Source organism: Crinia signifera, chromosome 4 (assembly GCF_055691185.1).
Source record: "Crinia signifera chromosome 4, ASM5569118v1, whole genome shotgun sequence".
NCBI classification, from domain to species: Eukaryota; Metazoa; Chordata; class Amphibia; order Anura; family Myobatrachidae; genus Crinia; species Crinia signifera.
In genome coordinates this window covers 153,131,049-153,156,630 of record NC_139220.1, presented here as the reverse complement: position 1 = coordinate 153,156,630, position 25,582 = coordinate 153,131,049, and the positions used below count along the sequence as shown (strand labels likewise).

The 25,582-nt window shown below is 41.7% G+C and overlaps 1 protein-coding gene across 1 annotated transcript in view; it reads left to right on the top strand.

Annotated features, from left to right (window-relative positions):
• The window catches only part of WNT2 (Wnt family member 2), an 86,968-nt gene that overhangs the window by 20,273 nt on the left and 41,113 nt on the right, over window positions 1–25,582 (top strand). The window contains exon 3 of the mRNA XM_083182803.1: window positions 10,649–10,926. Within this exon, the coding sequence (XP_083038929.1) occupies window positions 10,649–10,926 (278 nt within the window). The remainder of the gene's footprint in view (window positions 1–10,648; window positions 10,927–25,582) is intronic.

Below are 25,582 nucleotides of genomic sequence, written 5' to 3'. Positions count from 1 at the left end.
GAGCAATACACAGAGATGTGTTATGTTTGTGAGGTCTCAGGGAGAATAGGCTGCAGTCCAGGGAGGATAAGTCAATGGGTACTGTAAGGTGTATGAATGGCACCAGGGGCTGGCATCCCATATACCCCTGGTGGTGCACTTTACCCTTACCTGTGAGCTCCAAAAGTTCAACTTCTCCTAGAAGGTCCCACGCTGCCTCTTCCTTGAAGTGCAAACGCCGCATCTGCACTGCGAGCAGCACGCCGGCCGTGTCCCCACACCGCTGCTACAGCCGCGACGCTCACTTCTGGGTTTCGGTGTGACGCGTCACCTGGGAGTGACGGGCAGCCGGAGCAGTGTGCGCTCGACTCTCTGCAAGAGGGGAGAAGAGACTTTGTGGTGTGGTAATGATGTGAAGATAGGGGACCAGCGCGTTTCGGCCATGTCCCTGCCTTTTTCAAGGATGAAATGATGACTGTTAGTGATAGTCTCTTGATTTTGAGAATGTTGGAGTTATGAAGTTACATTTATATTTTCATTACATCATGCAATGCACTTAATTACACAATTTTGGCTCTCCTACTTGCTTCTCACTGTATTATATAGCCTAACCTGCCCCTTCTGTCACGTATGGTGTGCTCCACCCTCCCCTGGGGCATCTCAAGGAAGAGAAGATTTGTAGAAGGGCGATAGCAGCTTCTGATGAGTCTTTCTGCTCACCTACTAATTCTCCCCCTACAGCATTTTGTAAGGGTGTGAGCTGTACTGTTAACTCTGTTAACATATCTGATAAAAATGCCAGCATCTCTGTAAGAGATGCACAAAATATGCCAACAGCTTTGGGAGAGATGTGCAAAATATTGACTAAAAATGCCAGCGTTGCTCACATTTGTTGTATGAATTCAGATTAAAAAAATGTGTAAAAAAAAAAAAAAAAGATTATTATTACTATATAAGGTAAACATTACAGGTCATTATGATGAATACAAATGTTTGCTTGCCAATTTTCTCACCAATTTTGACAAATTCACTTGTCACTCAAAGGGTAAGAACAACCTGTATTAAATAATAATATGCCACAAGCTGTCTCATGCTAATATGAATTATTTATATTTAAATTACAAATGAAAAAAGTACTCCTGTTTTAAAGTGTATAAAAATTGCTGTATCCCTGGAATTCTATAATTATAAATGTTATTTGGGTTTTATTATTTTCTTCACATTTCTACCCTTCTACTCTACATTTCTGGTGGTCTTCCCTCTTTGTTGATCTCAAAAGGCACAACATGAGCAATGTAAGCAATGCAACGCTAGTGTTTGTTTCTGTTAAAGGGAGAAAACATTTGCAAATATTCAAATCCTCTTACAGAGCACAAAATTGGTTCTTCTGTAACCACTTTTATACTGGACAAATTGTTTTAGTCTGCACACATCTCTTTATTACAGTGTATGCTATTCCCACACTGAAGTGTCTAAATTTCTACTCCGAGTCACACTCATACCTTTTGTTTCTATTACAATTAGAGGTAGCTCTGTTACTATCCTTTATTACCACAGTGACAGACAATGGGAATACATAAAATAAGTGAAGACGATGATGCCGTACAATTAAGATAATACTTTTAGCCAAGATAAAGAAGTCAAAAGCCTCATTCAATTCATTTTTTTTTCATCGCTACATTGGAAAATGCACAAGTTCTTTCTAAAAATTGTAAAATACGGCAGCATTAAAATCTAAACTAGCAATTTTAGAAGGTAAAAAAATGTATCACCTGCTGGTACAGCATCCAAGACGCCTATAACATTTCTTGAAGTCCGCAATGAAAATGGAGGGACATGGATGATTAGGATCAGCAGTGATCTTATTCGCTTTTGTTTAGACTAATAAAACAAATGTCCTCCATATTTGGCAGAGACTGACCAATTTTACATTAGATTTTCATGAGATGAAAGTTAAGGTTTGTGCAATTTATTTACACATAAAGGGCAAATTGCCTATTTTTATCATTTATTATTTGTTCCCTCTCTTATGCCCTGGAGTTTTTATTTATTCTTATTTGACTTTTTTGCCTGCCAGATACATATTCTGTTGCAGATTTACAAAGATTAATAAAGAGAATAAAAGTTTACTTGAAACAAATGGTGCCCCATGGAGATTACTATTTATGTGGCATAATATTTTATGTTGGCTCTTGTAATTAAATAATAAGCACTTAAGTCATTTGCACTTTTATAGCTATAAATATATTTAAGGTTTAGTGTTTTAGTTTTGTTGGAATGGTCACATGACAACTATTATTTTAGTTTTGTTAGGAAGTAAATATGCTTGATTTGTTTGTTTGTTGAAATGGATTTTTGAAAACCCACCAGTCACACAACACATAATTTGTGCAGGTATATTTGTACTTTGCTCTCTTATTTCAAATATTCGATATGCACTATAATTTAGGGTAATACATCAAATTGTATACTTGGACAGTTTATTGTACAGACTGTTTTCAAGATTGTGCTTGGAAAAACATATCCTTTCAACTGGTCTTTACCCCACCCAAGTATTTTCTGGAGTGACTTTGCATTTTCTTTGGCTTTGCAAACTTGAGAAGTATAAGTGCTTACATTTAAAATGGATTACAGAATCCCATGTTTTATTTCTTATTTAATCCACCAAGGAGTTTTTGTTTCTAATTTATTGATCACGGAGTTCTGTAAAGTAAAAAAAGAAAAGAGAATCAGAAAACTTTTTCTTTTACATGACTCTGAACAGGCTTGGATCATTGTGATGTGTAAATACAAAATATTTGTATTAAATGATTTCTTATATTTAAGGGAAAATGTTATCGAACACATATATGTAAAATAGTAATTGCTTTCTTAATTGCTCATTGAACTACATATGGAAAAAAAGTATTGATAACTCAGTAATATTAGGCTAGTAACAGTCATGCAACTGAATCACAGTGGAGGGTCTGGCACATTCATGGAGCTGAAATCTGAGTGTTCCACATTTAGAGAAAACTATTCTTTAAAAATAAATGGCAGAAATGATGTATGCGCTGATTGTATATACATTTATGCTTTTGCCACTGTTTTTAAATACAATTTTTTTTTTATCTACATACGTAAATGTTCAAGATGACTCTTACTGTAGGGAACAAATATCAGATCAACCTGTTTCCAAATCCCATTACATACATCTAAAAACATCTTCAGAATACACCCATGTATTACACAAGACTTCTTAAACTATAATTTATAGACTTGTTCTCTCCCACTTTGATTATTGTAGCAGTCTCCTTACTGGTCTTCCCGGAGACATTCATTTCATTCCTACAGTACAATCTGTTTTGATTGCAAAGCTGATCTCTGATCTTCGCAGTAAATCCCTCCATTGGTTACCTGTATTCTATGGATTTCAATATAAAGTACTTTTACTTGCACATAGCCAAACCACACCAATATACATAATTTCACTTATCTCAAGATACTTCTGCACAAGATTTGCATCTGTCTTCAACACTCTTTACCTGGACAGGATGCTGTGGCATGCCTTCCCACACACAATAAGACTTTCATCTGGTCTCTAAACCTTCAAACATTAGGGGAAGATGTATTAAGACTGGAGAAGAGATAAAGTGGAGATAAAGTGAAAGGAGATAAAATACTAACCAATGAACTGTGTTTAAAAATGACATTTAGGAGTTGATTGGCTTGTGTGTTATCTCCTTTCTCTTTATCTCCACTTCCAAAAGAGCATTTTCTAAGCTATGAATAAAAAGTGAGTTGTCCCAAATATGGATAAACTTAACACAAGTAAAGTAACTCACCAAGTCCGAATTAAAAGCCAGCTCGGAAGCACATGTGTATGTTTGAGATCTATGGATGTGCACTGTGACACTCCCAGGCATCACTGGGGTACACCAAAAGTATGTGCAGGTAAAAAATGGAATTCAATGGTACATCGGGCTTCTATTTACAAACAGCACATCAGTTTATTTAAAAGTTTACAGTTCAGACAGAGTTATTGTCATGGTTATCACAGATCATCCCTTACTATTCTCTTCTCCAGCACAAGCTTCATATCAGTTACTTCAGGTTGCAGCAGTGCAGCATTTCCTTTTATTTACTTCAATGGAAACAACAGCATAAACAACAGTGGGACAGTATTTTCTCACCTACCCTCGCAGTTGCTAGGAATCAGTAGCACCAGTGACACTGAGATTATTTTTGATGCGTTCTCCTCCCTATTCGCTGGGGGATCTCTACAGTCTACATGGGGGCCTTTCACGCCAAACCTGGTTTCCTTTCCACTCATGCTGTCCTCTACCAAGACTCACACCTCTCATCCTGCTTCTACAGTACAACTGAAGGTGGGGCTCCACCGTACTGCTGCTTCTGATGCCTTTACACTGCAATCTCCCCTGTTGCTCTCACATGCTGCTGTCGTTTCCATGAGGTTAGGGGCAAGTATCATTGTGCCTGTTCTCCACAGCAAATATGGAAATATATCACCCTTCCTAGCAGCAATAATATGCTGCTGCATTATGCCAGGGACCATGGATGATGTCCGCAGTCCCTGACCTGGCTTCTTATTCCTGGAACTAGCCTTTCTCCATCTTGCATTTTTAAGCTCACCTTCTTAGACTGACCAATTATATCCTTGTTTTAAGGTTTTTTGTCCACCCTATCACATACCACATTTAGGCTCACATTCCCTGCCTCTGACTCTAGCAGGCCTAAAGAATGTGGTTATACTGAGGCATAAATCTCCCCCACTAACTGATAATGCTGCATGGCTTTTAAAACGTTTCACTACTTTAACCCCTGCAGCTCAGCCAAAGGGTGGAGTATCACACAACTAATCCAAAATGTACTGACAAAATAATAGAATGTGAAAGGACAGAATATGAGAAACTTACTTCTGCCTAGTCATATACAACTTAGCTTGGTAATCTTTGCTTTTATTTCTGCCACAAATTTAAAGGATAGTGTAGTGGGACGTGTTTGACTTGGTCAGATGAATAGGCAGCATTTGTATAAGATGTGACTCATTTTATAAATATAATACTTTTAAGGAAAGCAGTACCCAACCAGTCAGTAAGGATAAAGGGCCAGATGAATTAAGCTTCAAACGTGATAAAATGGAGAGTGATAAACAACCAGCCAATTAGCTCCTACCTGCCATGTCACAGACTGTGTTTGAAAATGTCAGACAGGAGCTGGTTGTTTATTAATCTTCCTTTTATCACTTTTGAAGCTTAGTGCATCTGGCCCAAAGGCAGAGGAGAGGTCAAGAATCCAACATTTTGCCACCTATTCAGTCAGCAGTTTTTCCATTCATTAATCTGGATACTGTACCATGTACTTTAAATGGCCATATATTTAAGATGGGAATGTGTATGGTCATAATGGCCCTCACTAGAGGTACTGAAAGTGAAGGAATGGAACCCTTGTTCTGCTGCATAATTTCAGATGTATGCAAATTCTCTCATACCCAGCATAAGAACCAAACTAGACATCATGTTGACATAAAAAATTGAGTTTCAGGATTAGACACACAGCTATATGTTGTGTGCAAAAATAAACTTTAGAATAAGTACATAAGACAACTGCAAAAGCTGTTCTAATGCTATAGAGCTTAAAAGAGGGGACAATGGGCCCCCTGTTAAATTCCCCTCTCAATTTTAAAAGGTTAATTTTAAAACTGGGTACATACCTAGCAATGTGTACCCAGCCCAACATCGCCGCCAATGGGACCAGGCATGTGGCAAGTGCTGCACACTTGGGTTAGTGCAGAGATTCCAAAACTCTGCCATGACATTGATGGTTTAAGGCAGGGATGGGGAACCTTCGGCCCTCAAGCTGTTGTTGAACTACACATCTCAGCATGCCCTGCTACAGTTTTGCTATTTGGCCATGCTAAAACTGTTGCAGGTATAGAACAAGAAGGTGTGCCAGCGCTGGCTGTACCAACACCTTTTTATTCCATATCTTTTGATATAGCCAGCAGCGGTTGACTGCGCACCACACAATACTTGTATATTAAAACTGTTGCAAGGCCTGCTGGGATCTGTAGTTCAACAACAGCTGGAGGGCCGAAGGTTCCCCATCCCTGGTTTAAGGATATTCATGCTTGGGCACAGATGGCTTAATTACTAACTCAGTAAATTTGATTAAATTATCTTGACTCAAGCATGGATTTAATGAAACCTGGACTGTATATTCAAAATGACTAATTGATATCGGCATTTGGAGTGATATACAGTATAGACCATTCCTCTGCCAGATGTGTCCCTATGTTCAAATGTAGCATATGCTCTACTTTATTTGTGACAGATATTGATATATCTCTATTATATGGATTAATGAAGGCAGAATAAGTAATGCTGCGGACACATTTGGGATTTGTTGTGCTGTATAGCAATATTCAGGCAAATCTGGGTTTTTGAAACGTATCCAATCTAAAATTGCCTTACGGCACAACCTGTTTTGTATAAATACTGTATGTTGCTTCTATCTCAGTAAAATTGTTTTGGGGGGAAAAACTGGACTTTAAAGGTTTAGTTTGGAAAATTGCCTAGGAGTCCTCCTCCTTCCTCACATTTTATTTTTATATTGACATTTTTATTTGTTAGGAGTCCACACAAACATTAATCTGGCACTGGGTGCAATATATGTTCCAGCTTGTCCATAATGTACTCAGTGTGTCTAGGGCTTGATTTGGCTTTCCATTATCTACAACTTGGAATGCTTTGTATTGAAAATCTCAGTCCACATACCCCTGGTTGACCATTATGCAAGGTCAAGTCTGGGCGTGAACTTGGAAATTTGACTAAACAACTTCTAACCAGAGATTCCCTAAACTAGAACTAGGTGTGTCTATATATATATATATATATATATATATATATATATATATATATATATATATATATATGTGTATACATATATGAGTGTAGAAAAACAAGGTGACCCCAAGAGCGCCCAGTACACAAAGCAGCTCCTCTACAAATCCCCCCTGTTAGTGGGAGATATAACAAAGACAGAGACAAAGAGAAAGTAGAGAGCGCTAAATATTCTCCACCAACTAGAGATCACCACTACGATTAATGGTGTGAATAACCAATCCAATTGCAATGTGATAGAAATTAATAATAAAACAATTTTATTAAAACATATTTTTCATGGTTCACATCTGGATTTCATCTTTAGGATTTGAATTCAACAGCCCAACGCGTTTCGTCTTAAAAAAGACTTCATCAGGGGTTTGATTACACTGTAGATGGTAGAGATCATAATGCATTGTAAATAGTACAGAAAATTAATATGACCATTTACAACTAATTGATTTTATCTGGTACATACCGAAAGTTGTACATCAACAAATCTACATCTACAAATATCTCTCTCTCTTCACTCTCTACCATGTTATTTTAAGTGCTCATCTTCTACAGTTGGACACACGGTTGTGCCTAATTATCTGTTTAATAACTTGTTTTAGATTATAAAATCTTGGATCTACTATCTGTTCTAAGGATTTACATACTTTTCTGCACAATTGTTGATGTACAACTTTTGGTATGTACCAGATAAAATCAATTAGTTGTAAATGGTCATATTAATTTTCTGTACTATTTACAATGCATTATGATCTCTACCATCTACAGTGTAATCAAACCCCTGATGAAGTCTTTTTTAAGACGAAACGCGTTGGGCTGTTGAATTCAAATCCTAAAGATGAAATCCAGATGTGAACCATGAAAAATATGTTTTAATAAAATTGTTTTATTATTAATTTCTATCACATATATGAGTGTATGTATAAATATTTATATATATATATATATATATATATACACACACATAATATACACAAACACACACACACTACTTCCTAGCCCATCAAATTGACGAAATAACATCTCTGTAATGTCATTGCCGGTAGCTGGTTGTGGCACTTAAATTGCTCCGTCGGGCACCATCTAATTCCCCCGGCGTGCAAAAAACACTTAATTCCCCCATAGAGGTGGGGAGCAGTTTTAGCCTTTTATTATATAGGATAATGTGTGTGTTATTTTGTGACTTAGTTTCACATTATTGTATTGTATAGCATCAAAGATCTTTGTGGTGCGCTATAAATGAATGCTCATAGGTGCTTTGCCTAAGGTATTTACACCTATGTTACATCTTAGTCTCCCTCCCTCCACTTTTAACAAACCCCTTTTTTCTACATTATGGTCTTCCTGAACTACATTAATTCTGTTGACATTTGTACTGCTCGAATACATTGCTTGTCTCCTGTGATTTCATTACATCAGCATACAGTGTGTATTCTGCTTTAGGATTGATTTGTGCCACATGCATTATTTTTACATTTTGAAGTATTACTGTAAATTTAAGTTTAATGCAAAAGGTTAAATGTTGCTTTGTAGACCACAAAAAAATAATGGATCAAACACAAAAGGATTGCATAGAGGCTTAAACTACTCCACAAGTTCCCTTCAACTCATCTTACACTATTGAAAACTATCACTCTTCTGTTGTTTTAACCGATCATTTATCCATTGCACTTAATGATGGTAAAATCCTAGAATTTTCCATTTCTGAGTTAGTTTATTGTGTGATACTATGGGTATATTCAATGCTTTTTGTGAACTATGACAGATCACTGTCGCAGCTCCCATAGTCAGCATTCAACTGACCCCCCTGCACACACCGTTTCCACCTCGCTGGGTTTTTACAGCGATGTGGAAGTGGCATGTGCGGCTGCCAAAATAGCGAGGCTCGCAGCTAAATGCAGCGGGCTCCCTGCATTAGCCGCAAACCTCATTGTTTGGGGGAATCCTTGCTGAACTCTGACAGTGAGGGTTCACCGGAACATTAAATACAGTGAGCAGCCAGCGCGGGGGTTAAACGGCGAGGGTCCCTTGTTTTCCCCACCGTTTAACCCCCTCGCTGGCCGCATTGAATACTGCCCTTAATCCCAATCCTACGAAGCACTACACCTGCTGTGGAACTGCATATCCCAACATTCCCTGAAAAAATTTAAGCGTGTTTTAACAGAAGAGCTGTGTCAGGGCATACTGGCATGTATATTTCCACAGTAGATGGAGTTTGACATTGCCCACTCCTGCTATATCCAAAGCCTTTGCAATCTCAAAAAGCTATATCTAAATATATTGTCACTTTCTTATATAGTCAATTATTTCACATTTGTATGACATAATCTCCTAGTATTACATCCATTCTACCTTTAATCTACTAATTTACTGGCTATTGCAAATAATAAACTAAAACCACTTTCAGGAAGACTCCTGGGACACAGTACTTTGATCTCTGGATATTCCTGTGTCGACCCATTTCTCACAGAGCCTTGGTTTACACCTCTATTGGACCTGCAGCTTCTCCTTCCTATATCTGTCCACCCCACAGACCCCTATTGATGGGGCCTCTACTGTAAGTGACTAATCGGCTTGAACCCTGATTGATCAGTGACTGTTGGATGCTCTGTCCTGTGATCTCAGAGTGCTCCCTTTCTGCTGTTACCAGAGAAGTGCCTTGCCACCTTTGAAAAGTAATTGGTCACATCTTTCACACTGCAGGCAACCTGGGAATAAACTTTTTTTCAAACAGCTTTGAAGTCATGGCCATTCTGACCCAGGTAGACACTTTCACACTGAGGGTCAGATGTACTAAGCTTAAAAAAGCGATAAAGCGGACAGAGATAAAGTACCTTCCAATCCACACAGAACTGCCATGCTGCAAGCTGCATTTAAAAAGTTACAGTTAGGAGCTGATTAGCTGGCAGTTTAACACTTTCCACTTTATCCCTTTTTGGTGCTTCCTACATCTGGCCATTAGTAAGGACCCTAGTTAAACCGGCTTGTCCATTCAAATTCCTGGGTCCAGAGGTCCAGATCTCTTTGTGAAAGCGGCATTAACTTTTTTCCCCACAAAGGTTACATTAAATTTGTTGTGAGCATGAAAGGTCAATATTATGTTATTTTTTCCTTCCATTTTTATTTGTAGAGAAACTACATTTGTTACTGTAATTTGTTGTGTACCAGTTGGCAGAAAATGGTTAAAACCTTTGGTTAGTACGTGTCCTCATACATCTTTGCCTCAGTCGTGCCAAACGGCCCCACTGTGTGTGCGAGGTTATGTTAGCGGCAGGCATCTTCTTTTTTTTTTAATATACATTACAATATGATATGTCTGGGATGCGCTAGGAGACTGTGGATTAATTTAACATACGACACTTGTATATCTATATGCGATGGAGTCTCTGAATCTATACAAAAAATGCACTTTTCCAATACAAGTTCTGCTCTGTATACAGACTCTGTCACACACAATATAGTATCACTGTAAAACAAATATACTGTAGGTTGTAGAACTACATTGACGTTCTTTTTTTTTATTTATTTTTTTACTTTTACATATTGAGGACCTTTTCAGGCATGATCCTTGGAAAGATTGTCAGAAATAGGCAATCAGTATATCTTCCCTATATGTGCACAAAAACTATACAACTTTTTCTTGTATTGGGCATAATTATATATAATAACGTTTTTACATTACAGTGTTAATTTGTTATGGATTAGTCACTTAAGGAGCCTCCTACTATTGCTGCGTTTCAGTAATCATAACACTAATTTCTCTACATTTACAGGTAGCCGTGAGTCAGCCTTTGTTTATGCCATCTCTTCTGCTGGAGTGGTGTTTGCAATCACTCGCGCATGCAGTCAAGGAGAGCTGAAGTCCTGTTCTTGTGATCCTAAGAAAAAAGGTTCTTCCAAAGATAGCAGAGGCAGCTTTGACTGGGGTGGATGCAGTGATAACATAGACTATGGTGTCAAATTTGCCAGAGCATTTGTGGATGCAAAAGAAGGTAAAGGAAAAGATGCCAGAGCTCTGATGAACCTGCATAATAACAGAGTTGGAAGAAAGGTATTCTCTTACTTTACTTTACTTTTTGACAGCATTAAAATAGAGAAACAAAAGTTAGTGAAAAATACACAATTAGAGATGACTATATTGACTATGATACTATTACTACTTTTTATTTAATTTTTTTTTCATACTCCCTCCCCCCCCCCAAAAAAAGAAGAAAATCTACCAACAATTAAACTGTACAGATATTGGGCGGTATTCAATGCTCATCCTATTCAATCCTATTCAACATTCCAGGGGAATCCTCACTGTCAGAGGACGGAGAGGATTCCCCCAAACGACGAAGTTCGCAGCTAATTCAGGGAGCCCGCTGCATTTAGCCATGAGCCTAGCTGTTTTGGTGGCTGCACACGCCGTTTCCACCTCGGCGGCTATGAGTGGTAAAACCTAAGACTTGTGCAGGTGCCAGCTGAGTCAGTATATAGTGATAGTGTCAGGGTCAGGCTCTATTTGCTCTGTGGCTACACCATCTTGGCCACAGAGGATCATTTCTGGCTTTAACCCCGAGTTCACCCCAGAGTATACTAACAATTTTGAACGGTTTGCCTGATTCAGATGGGTCATAACGATAAGTCTTTAAAGTTGTCAAGTGTTTATGCCGTATGCACACTCCCAGGTCACACATATGTCTTTCTTTTGCAAGATTGTACAGTGTGTATGCCCTATAACCTTTACCTGGAAAGTTAGGGAAATTGTTGATGACATTGCCTCATTTGCCTGTCGTCTAGTGTGTACACAGCTTGGATGGGAATCCTCCACTTTGAAGATCTGTATGTATAGAATATCTCTTTGGAAGAATGCCGTGTAACTCAGCTGCACATATTACTGTTGTCTAATATGCTACACCAGTGGTTCCCAACCCTGGTCCTCAAGTACCCCCAACAGTGCATGTTTTGCAGGTCTCCACACAGACTCACAAGTGCTATAATTAGCTCCACCTGTGGATCTTTTCAAATGTGCCTGAATAATTAGTGCACCTGCCGAGTGACCTGGAAAACGTGCACTGTTGGGGGTACTTGAGGACCAGGGTTGGGAACCACTGTGCTACACAATCATTGTTTACTCTTCCCCATGCATCTATGGGGTTACAAAAGGAAATGACTGAAGATTCTATTCATGAATTGCCTTCTTCAGATTGTTTTGGAGGCATTCGTGATCAACACTGAATTGAATATTAATTTAGAGTTTACTTCTATATCCTGTTATATGGCAATTATATTTATTGAACTTGAATTTAATTTCATAACCACAGCATTCTAAAAATATAGTTTTGTTCACCAATGTACAGCTTTGTCTTTGTGCACTGTGTTTTATATCTCTGGCACGTGACTTTTAGTTATACCCCTTTACCCCTTTGAGACATACTACCCAGGATTTTGGCCAGGTTTAACCGGGATTTTCAACCCAGGTCACTCCCAGGATTTTAGTAACACCCCCATTCACACTACACCTCAGATCCGGGAAAAACCCGGGTATACCCCTTTCCCACAAAAGACAGGCTTTTCAAGCATTTCAGTGTTTCATCATTAAAATGGGACACTTTGCAGGCTCACAAGAATGACATCATCCAAAGGTGGGGGCTGACTACAAAAGGGCCTGTGGGGAGTTCCCACAATACATTGCTGTTATGGCTGCTGAGAACATGTGGAGGATGGAGAGTGTGTATGCTCTTGTGGATTTGCTGTGTTATGCAGGCTGTGATGCTTGGATTAAGCTACACATGCTGTTCTTTGTTGCACAGTGTGAGATGCAGAGAAGGAGGTATCATTTTTTGGTGGAGAGGGAGGCCAATCGCCGGCATTACTTACACCAGAGGAGAACCTTGATCATGTCCAGCATCTCATTGATACTGCGTGTGACTGGTGCGTCAGCTCGTACACTGTGTGCTAGAGATCAGCAACATGGGCAGGTTTTCTGGGCTACGGTGGAGGCATTTGAGGATAATCAATAGCTGGCACATTTTAGGATGTCGCATGGCACCTTTAATTATATTTTGGAACTCCTCTCCCCGGCACTTACCAGGCAAACAACAAGTTGAAGACAGCCCATTTCCCCCAGCAGCAGACTGGCAATTGTCTTGTGGTGGTATGCTACCCCTGGCGAGGAGCGCACAATAGCATGTTTGTTTGGTGTAGGCATCTCCACGGTGTGTGTGTTGGTGCGGGAAGTGACAAAGGCAATCCTGGATTCCTTAAATCACCGGTTCATTTCCCTACCCCAGGGACGGAGACTGGATGAGACTGTGGCTGGGTTCCTGAGTCGCGGATATCCGCAGGCTGCAGCTGATGACCTCATCAGAAGACGCCCTTGCAGCAAAAAAAAGCAACATCACATGTTTAAAACTGAAAAACCCGGGTAATACCATTCAGACATAAGCCGGGTATTCTACCCGGGCGTAAAATACCGGGAAAAACCCTGGTCAATTGCAGGTGCTCAGTATCCAGGAGTGAAATCCCGGGTATACCTTTTCAGACATACGCTAGTCCCGGGTTTGGGCGCGTTCATGTGAAAAAACCCGGGATTTTCGCGTATGTTTGAAAGGGGTATCAGCAACTAGCAAGAGTTTACCCTATAAACCTCTTCAAGTGATTATGGAAAACAACAAATTTCTGTTTTCTGTATAAGGAATTGTATAGTGCCATTCTTGGGCCCCGCTCTTTTATGATATGAGAAAAATAGTGAAGCACCATTTTACTTACCACAGCAAACCTCCCAACATGACCCTCTCCAGGAGGGACACAATGCTCTGTTCCCGGACTTCCCCCTTAATGTATGATTACAATCACCTGTTTCAGGTTAATTGTTAAGAAAGTTGCTTCAACACAGGCAATGGCAATCATAATTTAAGGGAGAAGTCCAGAAACAGAGCAATGTGTCCCTCCTGGAGAGGGTCATTTGGGAGGTATGCCACAGTCCCTTAAATGAGATCCATTCTGTTTTGTGAATTGCTAGTTGCTTGTTCTCCAAGTGTTACTTACTACTTATCCTCCTTCCCCCTCCCTACTATACTCCCTATCATTGCTCCTGTCTTCATGCAATACACCCACCCAGTCATCTTTTATATCCATTCACCCTATCTTCTTTGCTTTCTAACTCCTCTCCCAGCTATAGCTTCATATAACTCCTTTCCTTCTGCTCTTTGTGAGAGCAAAATGACACAGAACACACACTACCTTTAAAAAGTTTGGGGCACTTACAAATGTCCTTATTTTTGAAAGAAAATAATGAAGATAACAACAATTAATCAGAAATAGACTCTATACATTGTTAATGTTGTAAATGACTATGGCAGCATGGATGTTGCAATGATTAGCATTACTGTCTCACAGCACTGAGGTTATGGTTCTGATCTTCACCATGGCCCTAACTGTGTGGAGTTTGTATATTCTCCATGTGCTTGAATGGGTTTCCTATGGGTAACTCGGTTTCCTCCCACACTCCAAAAATATACTGGTAGGTTAATTGTGTGTGCATATATATGTGGTAGGGAATATAGATTGTAAACTCCACTGGGGCAGGGACTGATGTGACTGTTCAAATATTCTCTGTAAAGCGCTGCAGAATATGTGTGCGCTATATTACTGACTGGTTATAAATAGATAAATAATACTAGCTGCAAATGTCTGGTTTTTAATGGAATATCTACATAGGTCTATAGATGCTAATTTTCAGCATCCATCATTCCAGTGTTGTAAAGGTACATGGTGTTTGCTAATCGGGTTAGAAGACTAAAGGTTGATAACCCTTATGCAATTACTAGTAATAGGTTGTTGGTTATAGCGCTCTGATCCCTGGTATGTGGGGGCAGCTTAACTGAGTTGTCCACACTCAAAGGGCCTTATTCTAGTTCACTCTTTCTGACAAAATCCTTCTTAGATCGACAAAACCATATTCACTGCAGGGGGGCACACTAGCTTTCTTAAACCTCTACACATCCTCATACACAATACTAGTCACAAGGTGAGCGCTTAACTATAACCTACTATTTATCCTTATGCAATTACTTTAGCACAGCTGAAAATGGGCTTTCTCATTAGAGAACTATAAAACTGGCCTTCCTTTGAGCTACTTGAGTATCTGGAGCATCACATTTGTAGGTTCGATTATAATCTCAAAATGGCCAGAAAAAGAGGAACTTTCATATGAAACTCGGCAGACTATTTTTGTTCTTCAAAATTAAGTCTACTCCATTTGAGAAACTGCCAAGAAACTGAATATTTCCTACAATGGTGTGTACTACTCCCTTCAGAGAACAGCACAAACAGGATCTAACCAGAATAGAAAGATAAGTAGGACGTCCTGGTGTACAACTGAGCAAGAAGACAAGTACATTAGAGTCTCTAGTTTGAGAAATAAATGCCTCATAGGTCCTCAACTGGTATCTTACAGTACATCAATATGGCATACATATATTTACATGAAAACACATTTTACATTCATTTGATACGCACCCAAACACATAATGGCCGTTATTCTGGTTCATTTGCACGGACCAGTTCATTCATGCGGGGACCGATGGTGGGTGTATGCACTTTGCATTTCTGAGCATGTGCATATGCCGGGTGCATGTGGCCACAGCGAACAGAGTGTTCGCTAGGTACACGCACCAAAGACTGGGGGACATGGGGCAGTGGCACATAGTCACGCCCATGGGAGCACTCAGCGTGTCATGGGCGTTCCCATGAAACAGTTGTACGATCCCATGGAAATTACCGGGTGATGTGGGCGCCACACAGGGCTGCCATCAGGAATTTTGGGGCCCAGGTCTCATTTCCAGTCCGGGCCCCCCGCCCTCTTCACTTGTCTTACCATAACCCGGTTCCAGCTCCCCAACTCTTCTGCTGAGCTAAAAAACAAAAACACTGGTATATTCAATTACTCCTCCTCCGTGGCACAGAAGCCGTGTGATAATTTAAACACACGGTCCCCTGACCGACATATGGAAGGGAAAAAGAATCACCAGATGATCGGGCGCACAATAAAGTAATTAAGTAAAATAAGTAAATGGTGTCAATTCATTTGAGGTATCACCTGCAGCTCTCAAATGAGGACCTCTGAGTCACTCAAAGGAATCAAAGTTATGCAAATATAAACATGCTGCTGAGCTGCAGCCCTGAGGTCCCAGATCGCAGGTTTCTTCAACTCAGGATGCCTGCAGCCAATTAAAATGTAGCACCGGCTGGTGAGCCAAAAAAGCCGGTGCAGCACTAATTGGCCTGCTTTGTTCAGCGCACTGAGTGCAGCAGAGGCAGTCGGTGAGGTTGTGGTGGGCAAAATGAGCTGCCCAGGCCCTTCCAGAGACCGGGGCCCAGGACAGCTGTACCCACAGCACCCCCCTATTAGCGGCCCTGGCCTCACTGGATGTCAGCTGCCCACCCACTTCCTGTTGAATGTCCACGCAGATCTAAGGTTACCTCAGAGTAAGCTTAGATGTGCGTGGGCCTTCCACATCATTCGATGGTCACGAATAACCCCCAACATTTCATGAAAACGACATTTCAATCTCATACACACTTAACATTCCTCTCACACACACACACACACACACACACACATTGCACTTACTAAACTTAACTAAACTGCAGAGGTTGCTCTGGAGACTACACTGTTTGCAGTAGACACATATGTTAAAGGGGTTAGTAGCCCATGAAGGGGGATAGATTGAGACAAAAAGGAATAAAGGACAGAGAAGTGCTGAGCAGAGTGGATGCAGGAGGTGAGGCCTCTAGATCAGTTCCTGCACAGATTGGCTTTGCAACCCATTTGTCGTCATAGACATCCAGCTCTAGTTTGACAGTGTGGAAGCTGTACCAGTCCAGGCAGTACATAAAATGCAGTGACTGATTCTTGGGGAAGGGAATTCCACCTGGAAAAAGTAAATGACAATGACAACTAGACCAGAGGCCCACCCCCCTTTTCCCACCAGGACAGCACTAATGTGGGTATATGATATCTGTTATAATTTACAGTAGATGACGGTCATTGACATGAAGAGATTAGATTGCATTAACCCCTTCCCGACATTTGACGTACATTTACGTCATGGTCGGGATGTACTTCCCGACGCATGGCATAAATGTACGTCATGCATTTAAAGTGTCACCGCGTCTATAGACGCGGTGACAGAGGGGAGATGGCTGCTGTCCCTGACAGCAGACATCTTCCCTCATTGCCCAGGGGGGGCAGCGATGCCCCCCCCATCGGCGATCGCTGCGATTGGCTGTTCAAATGTGAACAGCCAATTGCAGCGTTTTCTGTGTACCGGCGAATAACGGCGCTCGGTAACACAGGGATCGGTGGTGATTGGTGCTGTTAAGTACAGCACCAATCACCACCGGGTGTAAAGGGGTCACTGGTGGTCACCCCACCTGCCCCCTTCCAGAGACCGGGGCCCAGGACAGCTGTACCCACAGCACCCCCCTATTAGCGGCCCTGGCCTCACTGGATGTCAGCTGCCCACCCACTTCCTGTTGAATGTCCACGCAGATCTAAGGTTACCTCAGAGTAAGCTTAGATGTGCGTGGGCCTTCCACATCATTCGATGGTCACGAATAACCCCCAACATTTCATGAAAACGACATTTCAATCTCATACACACTTAACATTCCTCTCACACACACACACACACACACACACACATTGCACTTACTAAACTTAACTAAACTGCAGAGGTTGCTCTGGAGACTACACTGTTTGCAGTAGACACATATGTTAAAGGGGTTAGTAGCCCATGAAGGGGGATAGATTGAGACAAAAAGGAATAAAGGACAGAGAAGTGCTGAGCAGAGTGGATGCAGGAGGTGAGGCCTCTAGATCAGTTCCTGCACAGATTGGCTTTGCAACCCATTTGTCGTCATAGACATCCAGCTCTAGTTTGACAGTGTGGAAGCTGTACCAGTCCAGGCAGTACATAAAATGCAGTGACTGATTCTTGGGGAAGGGAATTCCACCTGGAAAAAGTAAATGACAATGACAACTAGACCAGAGGCCCACCCCCCTTTTCCCACCAGGACAGCACTAATGTGGGTATATGATATCTGTTATAATTTACAGTAGATGACGGTCATTGACATGAAGAGATTAGATTGCATTAACCCCTTCCCGACATTTGACGTACATTTACGTCATGGTCGGGATGTACTTCCCGACGCATGGCATAAATGTACGTCATGCATTTAAAGTGTCACCGCGTCTATAGACGCGGTGACAGAGGGGAGATGGCTGCTGTCCCTGACAGCAGACATCTTCCCTCATTGCCCAGGGGGGGCAGCGATGCCCCCCCCATCGGCGATCGCTGCGATTGGCTGTTCAAATGTGAACAGCCAATTGCAGCGTTTTCTGTGTACCGGCGAATAACGGCGCTCGGTAACACAGGGATCGGTGGTGATTGGTGCTGTTAAGTACAGCACCAATCACCACCGGGTGTAAAGGGGTCACTGGTGGTCACCCCACCTGCCCCCAAGGCTGTGATTGGTCCGTTGGACCAACGGACCAATCACAGCCATTACACCTCAGAGAAAATAACGGAGACAGCCCTGCAGCCGCCATTCCGGTCAGGAACAGCGTACAGAGCGGTCTCCGTGCCCATCTGTCCTCTTATTTTGACCTGATCAGCATTGGTGGTGTGGTGGCATCCGTGCTGCCTGCTGCTGGTGCTTCCTAGTGCTTCCTGGTTGTTGTGCTGCTGCTGCAGCGTCATTGTGTAATATAATTTTGTGCTGCTGCTGCTGCAGCGTCATTGTGTAATATAATTTTGTCTCTGCTGCCCCCTGCTGCCCCCCTTTTGTGCTGATCAGTATAAATTAACTGATCAGCAACTTTTTTGGGGTGCAGGTTTTTTTTTTTTTATATATATACCCCGTCAGGTTGCACCAAAAGTTGTGCGCCTGCTGCCCCTCACTGCTAATCAGTGTTGCATCACTGATCAGCAGTTTTTTTTAAATTTTTTTTTTTTGGAGGGTGCTGTGGGGTCTTTTTTTTTAAAAATTTTTACACCCCCGGTGATTTTGTGGGTGTCCTGTGGCCGCTGAGCGCTGATCAGTGACGTACATCACTGATCAGCATTTTTGGCACAGGGTTGATCTAATTTTTTTTTAAAATCAAATTCCTGTTGCCTTTGACTGATCAGCAGTTTTTTTAAAAAAAATTTTTTGGAGGGTGCTGTGGGGTCTTTTTTTTAATTTTTTTTACACCCACGGTGATTTTGTGGGTGTCCTGTGGCCGCTGAGCGCTGATCAGTGACGTACATCACTGATCAGCATTTTTGGCACAGGGTTGATCTAATTTTTTTTTTTTAATCAAATTCCTGTTGCCTTTGACTGATCAGCAGTTTTAAAAAAAAAAAATTTTTTGGAGGGTCTTTTTTTAAAAATTTTTTTACACCCACGGTGATTTTGTGGGTGTCCTGTGGCCGCTGAGCGCTGATCAGTGACGGACGTTACTGACCAACATCTGTGCTCAATTTTTGGCGCAGGAGCTTTTTTTTTTTCTTTTAACTCCTTCAAGGTTGTACCAAAAGCTGCCTTGAAGCTGCTGCCCCTTAAGTGCACTTACACGTGTTAAAGCACTACATACACACTACATACCCCCGTGTTGAAATAAAGTTTGTACCCCCCCTACACTATACACGTGTTGAAACACTACACTTACACAAACACAAAAATTATAAAAATGTCCCAATCATCCCAAAGACTGTTTTCAGCGGAGGAGGCATATGCCCTTATTGCCTCTGACACAGCCAGTGATGTAAGCGATGAATTTGCATTCGTCTTAAGCTCCTCTTCCTCCTCTAGTGATGAGGGACCCCCTCAAAGACGCCCCCGTAGAGCAGCTGAGACCCCCCCCCCAAATGATTGATCCCGTATGGACCCCACCACCAGACAATTTTGAGCCCCAGGTTCCTGAGTTTTTGGCCAACCCAGGAATCCAATTTGATACTACAGGCCTCAAAGAAATTGACTTTTTCAAAGTATTTTTCTCTGATGATTTTATAAATTTAATGGTGGACCAAAGTAATTTATATGCCCAGCAGTTTATTGCTCAAAACCCCACGTCATCATTTGCTAGGTGGACCCCTGTAGATGCAGTAGAGATGATGACGTTTTGGGGTCTGGTGTTACATATGGGCATAGCTAAAAAGCCAGAAATTAGACAATATTGGAGTACAGATGTTCTGTACAGCACCCCACTTCATCGTATGGCCATGACCCGGACTCGTTTTGAGACGATCCTTAAATTTTTGCATTACAACGATAATGCACAGTGCCCACCCAGAGATGATCCCACCTTTGACCGGCTATTCAAAGTCAGGCCGGTCATTGATCATTTCAGCGCCAAATTTGCTGAGATGTACATCCCCGAAAAATTCATTTGTGTAGACGAGTCACTTATACATTTTAAAGGAAGGGTTAAATTCCGCCAGTACCTTCCCAATAAGAGGGCAAGGTATGGCATAAAAATGTATAAGCTGTGCGAAAGTACCTCAGGGTACACCCACAGGTTTAGGGTATATGAAGGGAAGGACACAAGAATTGAACCGCCAGAATGCCCCCCCTCCCTCGTAGGTGTTAGTGGAAAGATTGTCTGGGATTTAGTGCACCCCTTCCTGGATAAGGGTTATCACCTCTATGTGGATAACTTTTACACCAGCATCCCCCTGTTTAAGGTACAGCAGCTTGCGGTACTGTGCGCAAGAACCAAAGAGGCCTCCCAAAAACGCACGTTGCCCAAATACTGAGAAAGGGTGAAAGCAGGGCACAATCCACCGAAAATATGTTGTTGGTCAAATATAAGGACAAGAGGGATGTCCTTATACTGACAACAATTCACGGAGACAGTACCACCTCCGTCCCTGTACCAGGTACCAGTACCCACACCTCAAAACCTATTTGTATCCTAGATTACAATAAGAACATGGGCGGAGTGCATCTTTCAGATCAGGTACTGAAGCCGTACAGTGCCCTGCGGAAAACAAAAATATGGTATAAGAAGCTGGCAGTGTATATCATCCAGATGGCACTGTATAACGCTTACGTACTATTCTGTTCTACCAGCCAGACGGGGACATTTATGCACTTTCAAGAGGAAGTCATAAAGGGCCTAATATTTGGGAACCAGCAGGCAGAGGGCCCCAGTACTTCTAGTACTGGCCCCAGTTCTTCTAGTACTGGCCCCCGTATTGTATCAGGGCAGCATTTTCCTAACGAAATCCCCTCCACTGGAAAAAAGGGCAGGACACAAAAAAGGTGCAAAGTTTGCTATAAAAAGGGAATAAGAAAGCAAACTATTTTCCACTGTGAAACTTGCCCCGACAAACCCGGCCTATGTATGAAGGAGTGTTTTAAAATATGCCACACATGGGGGCGTGGCTTGACCGAACATGGAGTAGGCAGCAGTTTCCCCACGCTCCCTCTAAATATCCTGAATACCATCCTGTACTGCTGCCGCTACCAATCTTGACCCCTATACCAGACGCAGATTATCCTCTGTGCAGTCCTACCTCTCGACTGGGGTACTTTTTAGACTCCCTGGCTGCCGTTTTGAGGTCATTCACACCTGTGGCCTTTCTCTGTGCCGGGACCTGGATGCCGCTGACCTCCTGTTGATCGGCGGCTGCTCAGCCGTGTTGTCCTTCGCCCGGGTGCTACAGCGGGTTGAGGTGACAAGCGTCGGTGGCCCCCGTTGTATTGAGCGGTGGAGCGGGAAGCTGTCTCCCTTGAGACGTGCTGCCGCGGTCCACGCGGTGGGTGCCGGCGCCATCTTGCCTGCGTGCTCCCTTGGGCATTGTCACTCACTTGTCGGTGGTGGTGAGGCTGCAGTCCGTGGTGAGTGATTACTCTTCTACTCTGACCTGGCACTTCAGTCTTCCCTCAAAGCTCCTGCTGGCCATGGCTGCAGTTATGAGGTACCTATTATGATCCTGGAAATAAATGCTGGACCCAGACGCCATTTTCCCTAACCAGAGGTATATTCAGAGTGCTGGTGGCTGAGGTTTGGCACGTCTAGTTGAGATCCCTGACTCTTTTCCTCTGACTATTATTCTACTGGACCCTTCAAAAGCAGTTGACTTTCTATATATAACTGGTGACGTGCTAGCCGTCACCCTTCCATCCTTGTGTGGCTATTTTGCAGCTGAAAATCTGCTTTATTAGAGACAACAACATCTTTCTCTACTGAATATTACACAGAATCATGGAACTCTCCATTCAACAAATACTTTTGGCGATATATGCCTCCACTGCCAGGCTTTTAAGCAAGCTGGATGATGTTCGATATGGTGACCCATCTCCTGTTTGTGCCCCTGAAGATGTGGTGGAGGCTGCAGACAGCGTGGAGAGCGGCCTCCCTATAGCCACTATATATGTGAATTCCATCGCTCCTCTACCAGTCCCAGATAAAGATACCTTTCAGGCTCAGTCGGCTGTAAAACTTGCCTTGGATGCTTTTGGTCTATGTGTCATTACGCTTGCATGTCCTGACTATCCAAAAGAGACTTTGGACAAACACCTTATTGCTACTTTCCCTGGAATATATGGACTTGAGGACTGGCCGGATTGATGATCCATACTTTATTGCTCTTTGAAATATCCTCCCCTTTTTTTTTTTTTTCTTTCCATTTCTACTATTGTATGTGAATATATATATCCTGTTTTTATATTTGCCATTGGTACTTTTAATATATACCATATTAGTATGCACAACACATTGTGCATGATGAGAGCACGGTCATTGTATAAGATGGTGGGGGGGTTTTATTTTGATCTGCCTGCACATAAGGTTTAAGACCACTACCCCTGATATAGTTTGTTATAATATCCTGTAACTGGAGCGAGGGGGGGGGGGGAGGGGGGAGGGGGGAGTTAGCATAAACTAGTAATATTTAGAATAGAGGGGCTAAGGTTGGGGGATCCAAGTACGCCTAAGTTGGGGGTGGGTTGTACAGGGTGGGGGGTTATAGGGGAGGTTTGTTTTTTGGTATTTTAGGGCGGGGATAGTTCATTTTTATTTTTATCATTCCTGTTAGACCGGACACCTAGCTAATTTCTCCCATTATATTGATCTACCTTTTTTCTTTCTTATTTTTTAGTGGGTATTACACTGATAGTATTGGGCTGTACTTCTTTATTTGCTGTAGCTTTGCTATCTTTTTAGTGTGACATATTACTTTGAATTTATGAGCGTTATATTTCCGCTATTCTTTGGGACCCAAATGGCGCCTTTGGGTAATTATAGACCTCATATCCTGCAATGTAACGTTTTTTGCTTGTTATGTTCACACTGAATATCTTTGATGTAATATTGTACCCGTATAGTTATATCAACAACATCCTGATTACTTTTCGATGTATAAATACCCCATACTTGATATCTCGGCATATGTGGAATGGTTGGTGTCTGTGTCTACTACACCTCCTGTTAATATTGGGAGTTTGTTTATGTATATTAAAAATTTCAATAAAAATTATTGAATTAAAATATGCCACACATCTATGGATTATTAGGTTCATCATTTCACCGTGCTTCGGGGGTCTTACTAATGCGACATAGCACCCACCATTCATTCCACCAGAATCTGTGCTGCAAAATCCAAATATCACTCCTTCCCTGCCATGCACCCAAATGGTATTTTTTGGTCACATATGAGGCATTGCCGTACTCAGGAGAAATTGCGGCACAGATTTTGGGGTGCTTTGTCTCCTTCATTCCTTGTGAAAATGAAAAATTTTGAGCCAGAACTGCATTTTTGTGTAAAAAAATGTAATTTTTCATTTTCACAGCCCAGTTGTACCAAAATTGGTGAAACCCCTGGGGGTTTGAAATGTACACTATACCCCTAGATGAATTCCCTGAGGGGTGTAGTTTGCAAAATGGGGTCACTTGTGGGGGGGTTCCACTGTATTGGTGCTTCGGGGGTCTTGCTAATGCGACATAGCACCCACCATTCATTCCACCAGAATCTGTGCTGCAAAATCCAAATATCACTCCTTCCCTTCTGAGTCCTGCCATGCACCCAAATGGTATTTTTTGGTCACATATGAGGCATTGCCGTACTCGGAAGAAATTGCGGCACAGATTTTGGGGTGCTTTGTCTCCTTCATTCCTTGTGAAAATGAAAAATTTTGAGCCAGAACTGCATTTTTGTGTAAAAAAATGTAATTTTTCATTTTCACAGCCCAGTTGTACCAAAATTGGTGAAACCCCTGGGGGTTTGAAATGTACACTATACCCCTAGATGAATTCCCTGAGGGGTGTAGTTTGCAAAATGGGGTCACTTGTGGGGGGGTTCCACTGTATTGGTGCTTCGGGGGTCTTGCTAATGCGACATAGCACCCACCATTCATTCCACCAGAATCTGTGCTGCAAAATCCAAATATCACTCCTTCCCTTCTGAGTCCTGCCATGCACCCAAATGGTATTTTTTGGTCACATATGAGGCATTGCCGTACTCGGTAGAAATTGCGGCACAGATTTTGGGGTGCTTTGTCTCCTTCATTCCTTGTGAAAATGAAAAATTTTGAGCCAGAACTGCATTTTTGTGTAAAAAAATGTAATTTTTCATTTTCACAGCCCAGTTGTACCAAAATTGGTGAAACCCCTGGGGGTTTGAAATGTACACTATACCCCTAGATGAATTCCCTGAGGGGTGTAGTTTGCAAAATGGGGTCACTTGTGGGGGGGTCCACTGTATTGGTGCTTCGGGGGTCTTGCTAATGCGACATAGCACCCACCATTCATTCCACCAGAATCTGTGCTGCAAAATCCAAATATCACTCCTTCCCTTCTGAGTCCTGCCATGCACCCAAATGGTATTTTTTGGTCACATATGAGGCATTGCCGTACTCGGGAGAAATTGCGGCACAGATTTTGGGGTGCTTTGTCTCCTTCATTCCTTGTGAAAATGAAAAATTTTGAGCCAGAACTGCATTTTTGTGTAAAAAAATGTAATTTTTCATTTTCACAGCCCAGTTGTACCAAAATTGGTGAAACCCCTTGGGGTTTGAAATGTACACTATACCCCTAGATGAATTCCCTGAGGGGTGTAGTTTGCAAAATGGGGTCACTTGTGGGGGGGTTCCTAACTTTTAGCATCTTATGGTGCCTAGAAACCTACATGGTGCCTAAAAAATAATCTCATAAAAAGGAGGCTCCAAAATCAAGTAGGTGCTCCTTCTATTATGAAGCCTGTGGTTTGGTCAACGTGCACACTAGGGCCACATATAGGATATTTATGAAAACAAAAGAATTGGGGGAATCAATTTTTAGTCACATTTCTCTAGTAAAATCTACTGTGTTCCTTAGAAAAATGTATTACAATTGAAAATCTGCAAAAAAAATGAAATTTTGAAATTTCACCTACACTTTGTTTTAATTCCTGTGAAACACCTAAAGGGTTAACAAACTTCCAAAATGCTGTTTTGAATACTGTGAGGGGTGCAGTTTTTGAAATGGCCTCATTTATGGGGGTGTCTCACATACAAGTCCCTCAAAGTCACATCAGAACTGAACTGGTCCCTAAAAAAATCAGTGTTTGAAATTTTCTTGAAATTTTTAGAATTTGCTATTCATATTTTAAGCCTCCTAGTGTCCAAAAAAATTAAAAGGAGGTTGAAATAATGATGGCAACATAAAGTAGACATATGGTCTTTGTTAGTTA